Below are 14,304 nucleotides of genomic sequence, written 5' to 3'. Positions count from 1 at the left end.
CCAACATTTGAAAGAGATGATTTTCAAAAAAAAAATGCTAAAGAATGTTCATTGTAATGATAATCGACATTCTCCAATAAATTTCAAGTTTTGTCTGTGTTAAAAAAGTAGGGAACCTCGAAATGGATCACCCTTCAGATGAGCTATGCACGAAAAAATTCGCAGCTGGAGTAAATTAGACGTGTGTATTTCTATTCCTTTTATTTACTACTTTACTCTTTTATTTATTACCTTTTTTTAGGATTACACCCACACATTTTTTGGTGAAAGTCTCATTTTGAACTCATTCACCGAAAGTAGTAAATCTGTTTATTATGAAATGGCAAGCCAAACTGAATAAAAATGAAGCCAACCAACTCCGAATTATGTATGTAAGTATGTAAGTATTGCCTCGTTGGACACCACACGTCTTAAAAAACACCCATTAGTTAAGGGTTTTCATAATTTTAGTTAAATCCTGGGCAGTTCAAAATTTGTTTAAGTTATGGAGCCCTCTGACAGTCATTGCTTCGGACAATGATTCAAGTATTTAGCCAAATCTATACCATACAAACCCAACTAAATCCAAACTCTTGAAAAGTTACTAGAACATCACCATTTGAGCTTATTGGTTTTCTAGTACAGTTAATCAAATATTGAAACTCCTGTTATTCCTTGCTCTGCAAAAACAGCATGTTTCTACATGTACGCAGTCACTTTCCTGCAATTGTATGCACCTTCAGAGTAAAAATGCAAATAAAAATCAAAAATCAGCAAACTACCCACTGCATTTGCACGACACCCCAATTGATTTGTTGCCAGCAAACGACAAACGCAACAACTACAACAACACTAACAAGCTGAAGGCTGCAAATGGGACACCAGCCCAAGCAACATAACCTGATGCTGCCGATGGACTGCAAACGCTGAGCTTGCGCGTGCAGCCACCAATTTTATCTGGTACCTTTTCATTATGAGTAAATAAGTATGTGTGAATGTGTGTCGACGGACTACTGCCTTTGTTTTTGCTTTTACAAAAAAATAAATGCGTGTTGCTGACGAATGCAAAATCAAGTAGACCTTGCAATTTTTTGCATTCACTTAATTTCGTTTGATTTTCTTACGTTTTTAACCCTTTTTTGAGGTTATGTTCGTTTTTTTGTGCATGTTTGAACATGTTTTATTTCTTCTTTTTTACAAACTTTTACTCTAATTTTTTTAGTTCTTATTATGTTTGTTGTTCTTGTCTTTTGTATGTTTTTTTTTTGGTTTTTATGACTTTTTTTGTTATTTTTTTTGTGTTTCTTTCATATTTTTTATGTTGCCCTTAACAAAATGATTTCACAACCTGACGCAATTATTGCATCAGCCCAACAAAAGGCAACTGCTGACAGCATAAACGTACGATAAGATGGACATAAAGCTTGAGGAGTTATGTGTGTAGATTAATAAACTGCCCAGTAGAGAGTTTTGTACGTAATATTGGGAAATTGTCGTGCATAAAAGAATAATTTTTATACTCTTGGAACCAGTGGCTACTGAGTATTTTAGTTTTGTTCATCTAACGGTTGTACGTATCACCTAAAACTAATCAAGATAGATGTAGAGTTATATATGTATATACATACATAAATGACCACAGTGACGAGAAAAGTTGACATCCGGTTGACTGTCTGTCTATCCGTCCGTGCAAGCTGTAACTTTAGTAAAAATTAAGATTTCTTGATGAAATTTGGTATGTATGTAGGTCTCTAAATACAAAAAAGTTTGAGTTCGTAGATGGGCGTAATCGGACCATTGCTACGCCCACAAATCGCCATTAACCGAAAAAAGTGCCATAACTAAGCACAAAATGAAGACATAAAATTCATATTTGGCACAGGGGATAGGAGTAGCTTAAGGCTACCTGTGGGAAAAAATTTTGAAAAGTGGGTATAGCCCCGCCATCTAATAAGCCAATTGTATATGACTCCGAAACCACTAAAACTACAACAACCAAATTCGCTCAGCACAAATACATATATAAATATATTACTAGAACCCCTATCCATAGTATGAGAGGATGAAAACCCCCTTCACTCCACACAAAGCTTTATAGGGACCGGGGTAAAACTTGGACGATGGATGTGACAGCGCCTACTTTTTTATGGAATCTTATATCTCGGGATCGACTGACTGACTGATTTTGACAAAATTTGGAACGTGGTATTTTTTTCATATTTATATGTCACCTTGTAAAAATCAGCGGACAACAACCACAGCTATTTCCCATATAGCACAATTTTTAATTCCACTTAATTGCGTTTTCTGTACACAAATCAAGAAGAAATTAATGTAAAGGGATAAAACTTTGCACGACTAATGTCCTTAGTGCATGCCACCTTATGATCAAAAATTGTTTTAATCCAACAAAAACTGTTTAAGCTCCTAGGTACCGAATATTTGGACTTATAGTTGACTTTTGATTGAAAATATCGGTCAATGTGTAAGATGTATAATTGAAATTCAGGGATAGTACATCTCTGTATGTTAAAAATGGCTTGAATCAGGTCAATACTTCCCTGAGCCCCCATATACATACGTAATATAAAGATTTTCGAACTTGCACCTGACTTTATGCTGGATATATCGGCCAATATTTGAGATATCTCTATTACAGAGCCTGTTTTACTGATAACAGTGTATCTTTGGGCCTAAAATAGATAAATTTTAACGAAAACTTGACTTACTCCCCATATAACTAATATCAGGATTTTCGAACATCCGACTGACTTTACTCTATATGATTAATTTTTTAGCATGTGAAATGTTAATTGTATGTGACATTGAGAAAGGTAGATTAAATTGGCTTGATACTACCCCAACTTCCATATTCTATATTTAATGGTTTTCGTTTTCCTAACAAACCGTATGGGTCTGTCGAGCGCCATTTGACTAATTTACAGTAATTTAAAATATTCTTTTCGACCAAAACTGGAATTAAATTGCGAACATTTTCGTGCGATTATTTTTTACAACTTCCGACGTGGATTAACTCATCAACAGTGCATGGATGAACTTAGTTCAACTTTACTGACGGTATAGTGAATTCAACCGAGGTCGGAGTCCCGAAATATAAAAGGTCCCCTACGTATGTAAGGTATTTTTGTTGTCGTTGTTGCAGCAATTCGTAGCCAAATAACATTTTAGAAACAGCCACCGGGTTTATAGTATGTGCTGAGTTATAAATTAGGGTCAGTATTGATCAATAAATACGGTTACGGTGATAAGGTAGTTAATAAAATAAAATTTCTCTAAATAAACAAAACATACTAAATCATTAGACAACTGTTTGAACACGAAGAAGGATTTATTTTGATCAGGAATTTTTTGTTTATAGAAATAGTGTTGTTGTCCGTTAACATATGCCACCCACACGTAAAAACTGAAAATCAGAAATGTCAAATTATTTTTAGCAAACACCTTTAAAGGAAGCATAATACTAAATAGTCCCTATCAATTCACTCAATGATATTTCTTAAATCCGAAAATTCTATCAATTTAACATTATTTGCCTAAGGCGAAATCGACCGACTTACTATTATATGTATATTAAATGAAATACTTTCTCCGTCAGATGATAAAAAAATTCATTTCTGGATTAAGTTGTTTACTTTTATAAACAATTTGAAATCGAAACTGTCCAGTTCTAATTTTATAAATCAATATTTGAGTCAGCTACAATTATTTTCGCGCTTTTGTTTATTTACTATAGCTTAATTTTCAGTCATTATGGTTTTGACAAAAGTAAATTGAAACAAAGTTTGTTCATTTAAAGTCATTTGTATTTCCTACAGGGCAAATTACCAATCAAAAACGACGGCATGCATAAGTTTATGTATGTATGTATGTGCTTTACTCATATTACTAAATAAGTACATATCGCTCATTTGCTGCAAGACCGGCATAAGTCAAAAAAAATTATTCTCCAGAAAACGCGTTTAAAGTTTTCAACTGACTACAACCTTACACGGTGACTCCAACCTTACACTTCTTCTCAAGCGGAGCATATAAGAGGTATTCATATGAATTTTTCACTCAACATAAAGTATGATATAACGAACAATTCTGTTTTTTGATTTATGCCGGTCTTACAGCAAATGAGCGATATATTTTTAGCTTAACTTGAAGAAAAGCAAGTCGAGCCTCCTGCGAAAAGTAGCAAGTTATGTTTGCGATACAATACAAACACACTTAGATACATATGTACATATACTTGTATAAAAAATATAGATGTCATTTATGGTATTTATATTTACTGTCAAGTTTGATTTATACATATAAGTATATGCTTATTATATAAGAGTCATGAAGAAGTTTAATAGATAAAGGTACATAAGCAAATATACTTTTGTAAATTGTTAAAAAAATCATAACTTACGGAATATTGCTATGTTGTAAATACATACATATGTATCTTACGAGTATATATAAAAGCCAATACCACCGCAATATTAAAAAATCCTAAAATATCTGTATATTAATTATATTTTATTTTTCGCATGCATATTTAAAATATTGTATTTGTATATAAATACAAGTATGTAAATACCTCTGCATTATGAATGTACATACAATTGCAGAATTTTGATTTGCTCCATTACTAAGTCTGTGCTTTCCTATGAACATTTACGCGTGTAATTCTGCGATTTGTTTGCTGAAGTGCTAAGTACAGTAGCTCACGAGTCATTTGGGGTCACAAATAAAGGGTTATCCATTTCGAGGTTCCTTACTTTTTAAAGAAAAAATTAGTACCTTTGCTGAGCTGCGAGGTTCCCATGCGAGGTTCCCTATTTTTTTAAAGAAAAAACATAGAAACTTCAAATTTAATGGGGAATATCTAATGTCTAAAGAGTATTTTTGACATTTATTTTTTAAATATTACCTCTTTCAAATGTTGGCCGCGGCTACGTCTCAGATGGGCCATCCGTTGAGTCCAATTTTCGATGACTCGTTCGTTTAACTGGCGAATGACACACGTGATGTTTTACTCCGAGGCCTGGGTCGGAGCTTGAAAATTGTGATTGTACTCGTATAGTACCCAAAAATAAAACTCACTAACAAGAAGGGCGTGAAAGGAACCCTAGAGGAAATTAAAACATTAACAATTTATAAAAAAAGTTCGAGGTCAAAACCGTTATCATTAATACTTCTCGAGATATTCAGCTTTTTAAGTGAGGCTGTATGCAATTTTCATAGATTTTTAATACATACCACCTATAAAAATTCTATAAAGCCTTACTTAAAAAGCCGAATATCTCGAGAAGTATTAATGATAGCGATTTCGACCTCGAAACTCTTTTGTAGCAAATAAAATGTCCTACAAATTTGACATGCACATTTTTTCTATAGCTCCTGTCATTTACGAGATATATACAAAAAAGTACGAAATTCTTGGAAAAATCGGGTTTAGAGCCCCTTACTACCTTGCTGGTGTGAGTTACGACTTTGTTGCACTAGGATTTTTTGTAGAGTGAACAATTCTGAGAAATATGCGTTTAAAGTCAAAGCGATGCCATAAAATACCTCTGATCTGTAGGAATTTAAAGATAAAAACTCACGATTGTAGTGTATTTTCTATGGAAAATTTTTACATGCCTTGGTCCAGTTCTTAATGTTAATATTAAGGGCTAAAATTTTCAGGGAATTTTTTTAGGGTATTTCCAAGGAAATTTCGTGACGGGACTGAAAAAAATTAATAGTTCAAAAAAAAAAACACCCTAATGTACGTGTACATAATGTATTATGCATATCAACAAATTATTCTTATCATATTTTCATTTAAGTTAAGGTTCTTGTATTAACAACAAAAAATATTAGTTTCCATAGTATTTTAATTATTTCCTACAGGGTTAGCTTTATATGCATACATTTATTTCTATGCAGAACATACCACCACATAAGAATTTCCAACATGCATCTGATAGATATAAAAATATATATGCGAGTATCATACGACTCGTCGACAGAACGGAAAAATCATATGCGCAAAATATCATTGTCTGCCTGCCCACCTTTCTGCTTACAAAGAAACAAGAAGAAACATATACATACATACATATGTATATGTCTATATAATACCAAATATACATATATATATATGTCAATATGTACAACTTCAAGTTGCTTCCCGCCATTTTTGTTCCCAAATCACTGTGATTGCCCTGGCAAGGAACTGGTCTACCAATAAAATACATACATATATTTTATCTCTTTTCAACATCTTCTACTCTCTTATAAACATTGGAAAATCTCTTAATTTATGCATTTTTACTCTTTTTCATATTACACTTTTTATTTTGCTTTTAAAACAACTCTTTGGCACCTACTTATACACCGCAATTCTATGCTCACCAATTATACTGAGTAAGCAACCCGGTGAGTTGCCCCTACATAGGCGACTGTAGCAAAACAAAACAGTGAAAATAAAAGCAAATTGTGAGAAAATACAAAAATAAAGAAAAAATAAACAAAATCAAATAAAAAAAGAAAGATTAATAAAAAGTAGCAACGCTCACTTCTCCGTTTTGTTTTGCTTCGACATTCGCCACAAGACGACTCGTTTACGTAGGCACCCATCGACAGCAACAGCTAAGAATTAGTTGCTCCCGCTTTGCATATACTTGTACATATGATATTTACTGTGAAAAATAATAATTTTTCAAATTATATAACTTTGGGATTTTGAGCCTCTTTAGGAATCATGTTGGAGGTTTATCCCAATTCGATCTTATTTTACTATTATTATTATTTTACAATAATGTCTACTTTAGCTAGCTTTTTGTATGATTTTTATTAATTTTTTCTTACTTCCAACTTATTTAGAACCATTTGTTAGGTTATGTAAGGTAATTTTCGCGAAGCTGCCAACTTCTCCAACCATAATCGCAGGTCCGTCGTGATGCCCAGAGCTCCTAATTGTTGATCATAAAGACAGTACTATAAACAGAAAATGTCTTAAGCCACAAATTCCTTTTTATTTAAAAACATACTTCATCTCCTATTTTCACACATACTTAAACAAGTTGTTATCTTTAGATTAATGTTTCCAAATTATGGTTATGAGGAGGCTTGAAAGTTTTGAACTCGTCATGTATATTCCTGAAATCCCTTGAAAATTTCTAAAGTGGCGGCAATGAGCACTTTAACTGGCTTTTAGCCCTTAAAATATATTTAGTTTATATTTAATAAACATCTAAGTACACTAAACGGTTAATTTTTAAAGTGGTTTCGTGTAAGTTTCTGTAACATTTTTTAAGAAAACCCGAAGCGAATATTTCGTGAACCTTAACAATATAGATACAATTTTCGAAAAGCTAATAAATCTGACCTTTCCTCTAATCTCTTCTGGCCATAAATTACGTTGGATTTTTTCTCAGAAACTTTCCAAGATCAAAAATTCCTAACCTAGATGTATCTCATTCATGGAAACCCTGTGTAAAGAAATTGACTGACGATGTATTAGCAGATCAATGATCCAGTTTTCCCAAGGATTAACATTAATGAAGAATAATCTAACATCTAGTTCAAGAACGATCAATCGATCGAAGAGTCAGGTATTCGAAATAACAATATTTCAACCCGAGAAGTCAATGATACATCCAGAAGTCTCTAATAATATTCAAAACCATTTCAGGAACTCGTTTGGCCAGCGCAAAATTGTGAAATGTTCTATTTTCCTGGTTGGACAAACCCAACTCTCTTTCATTTATATATATAAATATTTTCTGCCACCTTTAGAGTTTAACTCCGCGCACTGTATACGAAAGAGCTTTCTTTGTGCATTAAAGAACAAAATCTCAACCAACACTTTTTAAAGAAACAGACAGCAAGAATATAGTTCCTTTGCTGCTTTTTACTCTTCTTTCGAGAATATATCGTGATCTTCTGAGCGTGAGCGTAAAACTTCTTAAAGAGCGCGGCACAGAAGCAAGAGCATAGATACCATATATCAGTGCATGGTGTCTTGCATCCTCTTCTAGCATCTTATATATGTATACTGCAAGCGCTTGATGAGCAGGCCTTTGTCATGCTAGCTGCTGAGTGGCTCTTCTAGTTGGCTGATGGCTCAGCTAAATCATCAGCGCTGCAAGTGCATATTTACCTATACATACATGTAGTTATGTATGTACATATGCATGTTGTGTATGTGTGCTGACATTTACGTGTGTTTGGTTCTGCATTTTCCTCCACTGCAGCACACAGATACTAACACCACACAGCACACGCATTGACGGCCTACCTGTTCGTAGGTGTGTGTGTGTCTTGTTAAACGCACATAAACACCCATGCAGCTATTGCACTTGCGTGTATGCGTTACAGAGCTGCTGTTCTGGTTTCTAATTGTCGCGCTTACTGCTGCCGCTACGCTCACGCTGCACAAGACTCGTTGCATGCAACTGCAGCCTGCCACTGACTCTTTGATTTCGCTGCTTTATTTACCTTTTTTCGTCGCGCTCTACACTTTTTTCCATATTTTTTCTTTTGCTTTTTCAATTTTTATTTCAACGTGCGTTTTTTCCTTTTTTGCTTCAAATCGGCTCGCATTGTTGTTGCGCGCGCTCGACTCCCCGCTGTTGTTGTTACTCTCAGCTGCATTATGATTGCGCTGTCGTGCTGTTGCCTGCATCTCTCATTATTGTTGTTGTTGGTATATGTTGCTGCTGCGTCAGTGTGTTGTTGTTATTACACTGACTCTGTGCACTCGCTAATTGTTGTCGTTGTTGCTGGCTGCGTTGGTTCACCAGCTCGCTGGCTGGCTGACTGGCTGCCTGCCTGCTTCTGACTGAATAGCTGGTGTTTTTCGAGCGTTCTGACTGTCTGCATTGGTATGAGTGACAAATGCCGTCGGTCAGATTTGCTCGTGTGTCTGTGAGTAGTTGACGACGTCAACGTCGCCGCTTCGCCGCCGCTAGGAGGAGGTGGCAGAACCTACACTGCGCGCCGACTAAAACAGAAGCACAGTTGATTGAGAACAACGAAGCAAGTAAGACGTGTTTGTTGGTTGGTGGTTAACACTTTAACGCTGGTTTTGTTTTTTGGGAACACTCTGCTGTACGCCAAAACGCCAACCCAACAACGCAACACCAAACGACAATTCACAGTGCAGACGTACGCTCGCGTGGGTGTGTGTGTGTGTTCGTATGTGCGTGTGCTTCAGCAAATAGACGCGAACTTGCAAAAGTTGATTAGTGCCAAAACAACAATAACATTAAAAAAGTAATAAGTAACACAAAACCAATTGAAAACGTGCTAAATACTTCCAGTTAATTGAACGTAATAACAAAAACCGTTAAAAATTATTGTTTAAAAAATTTTTCGAATTTCGTAATGTTCGAAAAAATTGTAAACAAAACGATTTGTAAGTGACTAAAACTTTTTAAGTGTGAAATTTGCCTGTTGCAGCAAATCTGAAAATATAAAAAACGAAAAATATCAACAAAGTGCTGTGAAAATTGTAAGTCTAATAGCGAAATAAAATTAAGGAATATATTTAAAAATTAAAAGTGCAAAAATAATAAAAACACAAACTGTAAAAGATATTAGTTTACATTTTATGACGAAATTTTTTTAAATACTTGGTGAGAAATATGAAAAGTGGCTGTGTTTTGAATTTGTGAAAACTGAAACTAAGCAGAAATGAAGACAAAAAAAAAATTATTATTTAAAAAACAAATAAAAAATGATTGACAAACATTCACAGAAAATATTAAATATTTTTTTTATTTATAATATAAAAAAAAATAAAAATTTATTGACAAAAATTCAAAGAAATAATTAAATATTTTTTTTTTGCTTACAATTGTGTAACATAATATTTTGAAATCTGTTTTATTATATGAAAAAACTGTGCTAAACAAAAATTTTGTTTTTGTAAACCTGAAGCATAAATATGCAAATAGAAAATTATTACTAAATATAATAATTTCTAAAAATGATTAGTTCTAAAATTGAAAATTATTGTTTTAATTTTGTTTGCAATATGAAAAATATAATAACAAAAATATAAAATAATAATACAGTTTACATTTGAAATTTTCCTTAAAAAAATATTATTTTAAAAGAAATATAATAACAACATTTGATTTAAAGTTAAAATTTTGATTTTCAATCCTCAACTAACTTAAATATTAAATAAAATTTAAAAAGTGTATAAAAAACATGCCATAAACTAAAAAATATTGAGTTTTAAAATTTTGTTTTAACATTTCATAACTTAAATTATGAAAAAAAATTAATTAAGAAGAAAAAAAAATCATAAATAAAAATTGTTTTTTTTTTTCAATAATAATAATTATTTTTTTTTTCAATAAAAAATAAAAATAATTTTCTTTCCTTAAAAAATAAAAATAATTTTTTTTCCTTAAAAATTTTTTTTTTTTTTATAAAAAAATATTTAAAATAGCAAATAATGTTTTTAATATGTTTTTAAAGAAATAATGCTTTTATTAAACCTGCATCTGATTAAATTACAGCAACCATAAATTAAAAACGGATTTTTAAAAATATTTATTTAAAATCTTTTTAACATTTAAAGTAATTTAATTTCTTTTAATATTGTAAATATTTCAATTTGGGTAGTAAATCGCAAAAAAACCGAAAATTTCTTTAGAAAAATATGGTTTGTTTAAAAATATGAGGTGCTATTTTTATATAACATTAATCCAAAAATGTTATAGATATAACTTTAATTTTAATAATATTTGCTTCATTAAAATTTTGGAAAATTAAAAAAAATACACAAAGTCAAAAATAATTCCTTTTATTTCGCTAAACTTTTCATAACCGAAATTTAGAAAAAATGTTTGAAGAAAATGACGAAAAATGTTGCGTTGATTTTTAATAAAAATATATATTTGATATTTCAAAAATTATTTCATTCAATTTAACAATTTTTCTCACAATTTTATTTATTATTTTAACATTTTTAAGAGTTAATTTTTTGCCAATTCATAGAAAAAATTATTATTTTTTAACGCACTTATAAGCAACAAATAAAAAGTAATTTATTAATTTAAAGTTTATGAAATTTTACAGTAAAAATAACTTTTTGAGTTCAAGTTTGAGAGCAAAAGGAATTTCACAACTGCACGCAACAATTTCAAACAATTTGCCATAAAGCGTGAGAACGGTGAAAATCATTTCGATTGCAGACAAGTATTAAAAAAAGTGCTGAATTATACAAATTATCAAAATAAAAAACAAAAAGTGCTAAGAAAAATTATAAAAAATCATAAAACATCGAAACATTGAAAACGCAACATAACTTCACAACAAAAACTAAATTGCAAATATAACTAACTGTAAGAGACAATTCTGTTGCGCGCAAGAATAAACCTGTGCGAACGCGATCCCCACACTGCCGCCCACATTGCTGCGCAGGTACGCCGAACAGCAGCAGCAGCAGGTGTGTGTGCGCACTTATGCAAAAGCAACAGTAACAACAAAGCGTGAAGAGAGAAAAGAAGCAATAATAGCAAACAAACTCACAACCACAGAAATAAAAGAAAAAACACTCAGCCGCAAAAGCGTGCAGCAAAAATCAGGGAAATAAAAAACAAAACAAAAACACGAAATTAAATCACAAAAACTGAAACGATGGCTGTTGTCTTTTATATGCCCGAGGGCGGCGGCGATGACTCTGCATCGTCATCGAGTGGCGGTCACGGCAGTGCGGGCAGCGGCAGCGCTGCTTCGTCGACATCACAATCGCCCAACACAACCACATCGGCTACACAAACGCCCATGCAGAGTCCGCTGCCGCCGCATTTTATGATGGCCTTCTACCAGTATATGAGTAAGTTGCATTTATTTCCTTTTATTTCACATGTATGTATCATATTTACTTCTATATTAAAATGAAACATTCTTTATGAAATTGAGGTATTACTTGTATTTTACTTTTGCCATTACATATTATTGTTGTAAAATATAAAATATTTGCGCATAATATGTATACTATATATGAATATTTAACCCCAAATAAATAATATGTCTAAATATTTATATTTCTGCATGTATGCAAAAAATTGCCTACTGGGTGGGTGTGTCATCATTTTTTATCGATTTTTCTTTCAAATTTACCATTACTCAAAACAATTGTTCTTATATCACATTTGGTTGAAATAATTGCTGTCAACCCCTTTACGGCATAAATAATAACTGATGCGTTGTATTTAGAAAATTTATTATGGAATTTTCCTTTTTACATAAGCTTGCACACAACTGTGATGAAGGTGTTGCAAAAAGGTCAAAGCCAGACTAAACTATATTCAATTGCAATTCCTAGAATTTCAGAATTTCCATTTGTCGGCATATATATAATCAGATAGGAGTCGATAGAAGGACTTTTCCGAGAAATTCAGAATATCCGATTTGCCCGAAAAAACCAGTGTTGAAATAGTACAATGATATAGTCGTTTTTCTGCACCCTAGTTACCGAGCAGTAAGCCTTAAATTAGTGCATCTTTACCATTTAGCATAATGTTTGGAAACTACACCTTAATAATAGTCTACATGTTGGAGTGAGGCTTTCAGAAATATGCCGAAGTGCAAAAGAATGCTCAAGTTTAAAGAGAGAAACCTTAAAAAAACATTTATATTTTAACAGCCATCAGCATAGATTTAGACTGTCCAACATAAGGTTGTTTTAAAATCGATATTAAAATATTTATACTTAAGCGCTTTTAGCATATTTTTAGGCGTTAATAAAAATATCTGAAATTTAGTAACAAAAATCGGAAAGACATTAATTTTCAAGAGCCACTTAACATACTTTGTGCAATTCTAGAACCCTTTAGCATGCTTTCAGGCTGTTAAACATAATGATGTTTCTAGAATCGTTATATATAAATTTACTTTTGAACGTCTTTAGCATACTTTTAGGCTGTGAACCAGAAGTACCTAAATTATGAACGCAAAATATGCAAAAACTTGTTAATTTTACTAAATTTTTAGAACTCAAAATATTTTTATATAAATGTCTAAATCTTATTAATACTAATATCACTTGATTTATTTTGCATATATTGCAGAAAGCTTATCTTTTCTTGTCATAAGCTCTGTTGAGTTTTCCTTCATTTTCCAATATGGAATTGTGTCGCCTTAAGATATGCAACGTATTTTTATAAACATTGCATACTTTTACGCGCTCATACCATAAGTTCGTTGATATCTTCTGTTGCGAAAGATAAATCTATGATTAAATTTCTTTCTTCCAGGACTTTCCAGTAAATAATCTTTAGTAGCTTTAAAACAGGAAAGTTTAATTTTTGTTTAGCAGTTTCTTCAATACTATTAACTAAAAAAGGAAAAAAATTGTTATTTTTTAAATTATGACTAACTGCTCATATTTTTTTCATTAACAATCCTCTAACAGCAAATACTCGCGAAAATAACCGCTTATAGCCCAAAAATATGCAACAATACAAAAGCTCAGGTAATATATTGCATACTTTTAGAATGATGGAGCTTTATTTTACCTATATTTTTGAATTATAGGTAGATTTTTCCATACAAATGTAATATATGTCTATTTAACCAGATATAAATCATACTTTTTCCTCAAGATATAAGAGTCCTTGAATTAATTCACGGAGCAAGATTGCAAATATTGCCACCAATCACTTGAACTAAGTAAATATTAACAGTATGAGATATTAAGGATAGCTACATACATATGTACTAATGTATATTTCTCATTCATATGTAACAAATCGTTAAAGTAAATAATTAAACAATAGTAAGCATCGCTCGGCCATAAGAAATAAATCAATGAGTCATTGCCACTTATTGCTTTATTGTTATTGTTATGAGTAGTTACAATGCAGCAATCAAGTAGTCGACAATCGAAAGGTAAATAATAACTTCTGCAGTCTGTACATGTGTACATATGTAATATGTATGTTTGTGTGTGATGTGAAGTGTAAAACAATGGCAATATTTGAAGTGCTTGAGTGCTTGGCTTTATTGCCGATTTTATTGAAACACTGTCACGTTGCTATAAATTAAGGCAAATACAGCACAATTAAATGGATTAAAGTTTAATGCAAAGGTGCATTATAGCATGAAAGCTAAATGAAGTGCTAGAAACACTTGAGTTTATATGGAAATTTCCTTTATAAACTCGGCCTTGGGGACGTCGTAAAATCGTAAAAAATTAGATAACTTTTAGTCACAGAATTTCAATTATAGCTAAATTTGCAGTTATAATTAATTTTTTATGGATTTGTGAAAAAGAAAATTTTTTTTTTTTAATTTTTGTTGGTGCCAAAATATATATGTATG

At 31.9% G+C, this 14,304-nt stretch overlaps 1 protein-coding gene across 4 annotated transcripts in view; it reads left to right on the top strand.

Moving 5' to 3' along the window:
• The first annotated feature begins 8,968 nt into the window (after positions 1 to 8,968).
• LOC125778591 (cell death protein hid) overlaps positions 8,969 to 14,304 on the top strand; it is a 44,493-nt gene continuing 39,157 nt past the window's right edge. For 2 of the 4 annotated variants that reach the window (XM_049456902.1, XM_049456898.1), the window contains exons 1-2: positions 8,969 to 9,475; positions 11,056 to 11,815. In XM_049456902.1, the coding sequence (XP_049312859.1) occupies positions 11,617 to 11,815 (199 nt within the window). In that variant the 5' untranslated portion in view covers positions 8,969 to 9,475; positions 11,056 to 11,616. Of the gene's footprint in view, positions 9,600 to 11,038; positions 11,816 to 14,304 lie in introns of all 4 variants that reach the window. The other 2 variants (XM_049456900.1, XM_049456899.1) reach the window with 2 other exon arrangements.

Source organism: Bactrocera dorsalis, chromosome 5 (genome assembly GCF_023373825.1).
Source record: "Bactrocera dorsalis isolate Fly_Bdor chromosome 5, ASM2337382v1, whole genome shotgun sequence".
NCBI lineage: Eukaryota > Metazoa > Arthropoda > Insecta > Diptera > Tephritidae > Bactrocera > Bactrocera dorsalis.
The sequence above is the reverse complement of the archived record's forward strand: the minus strand, read 5'-3'. Positions and strand labels throughout refer to the sequence as shown.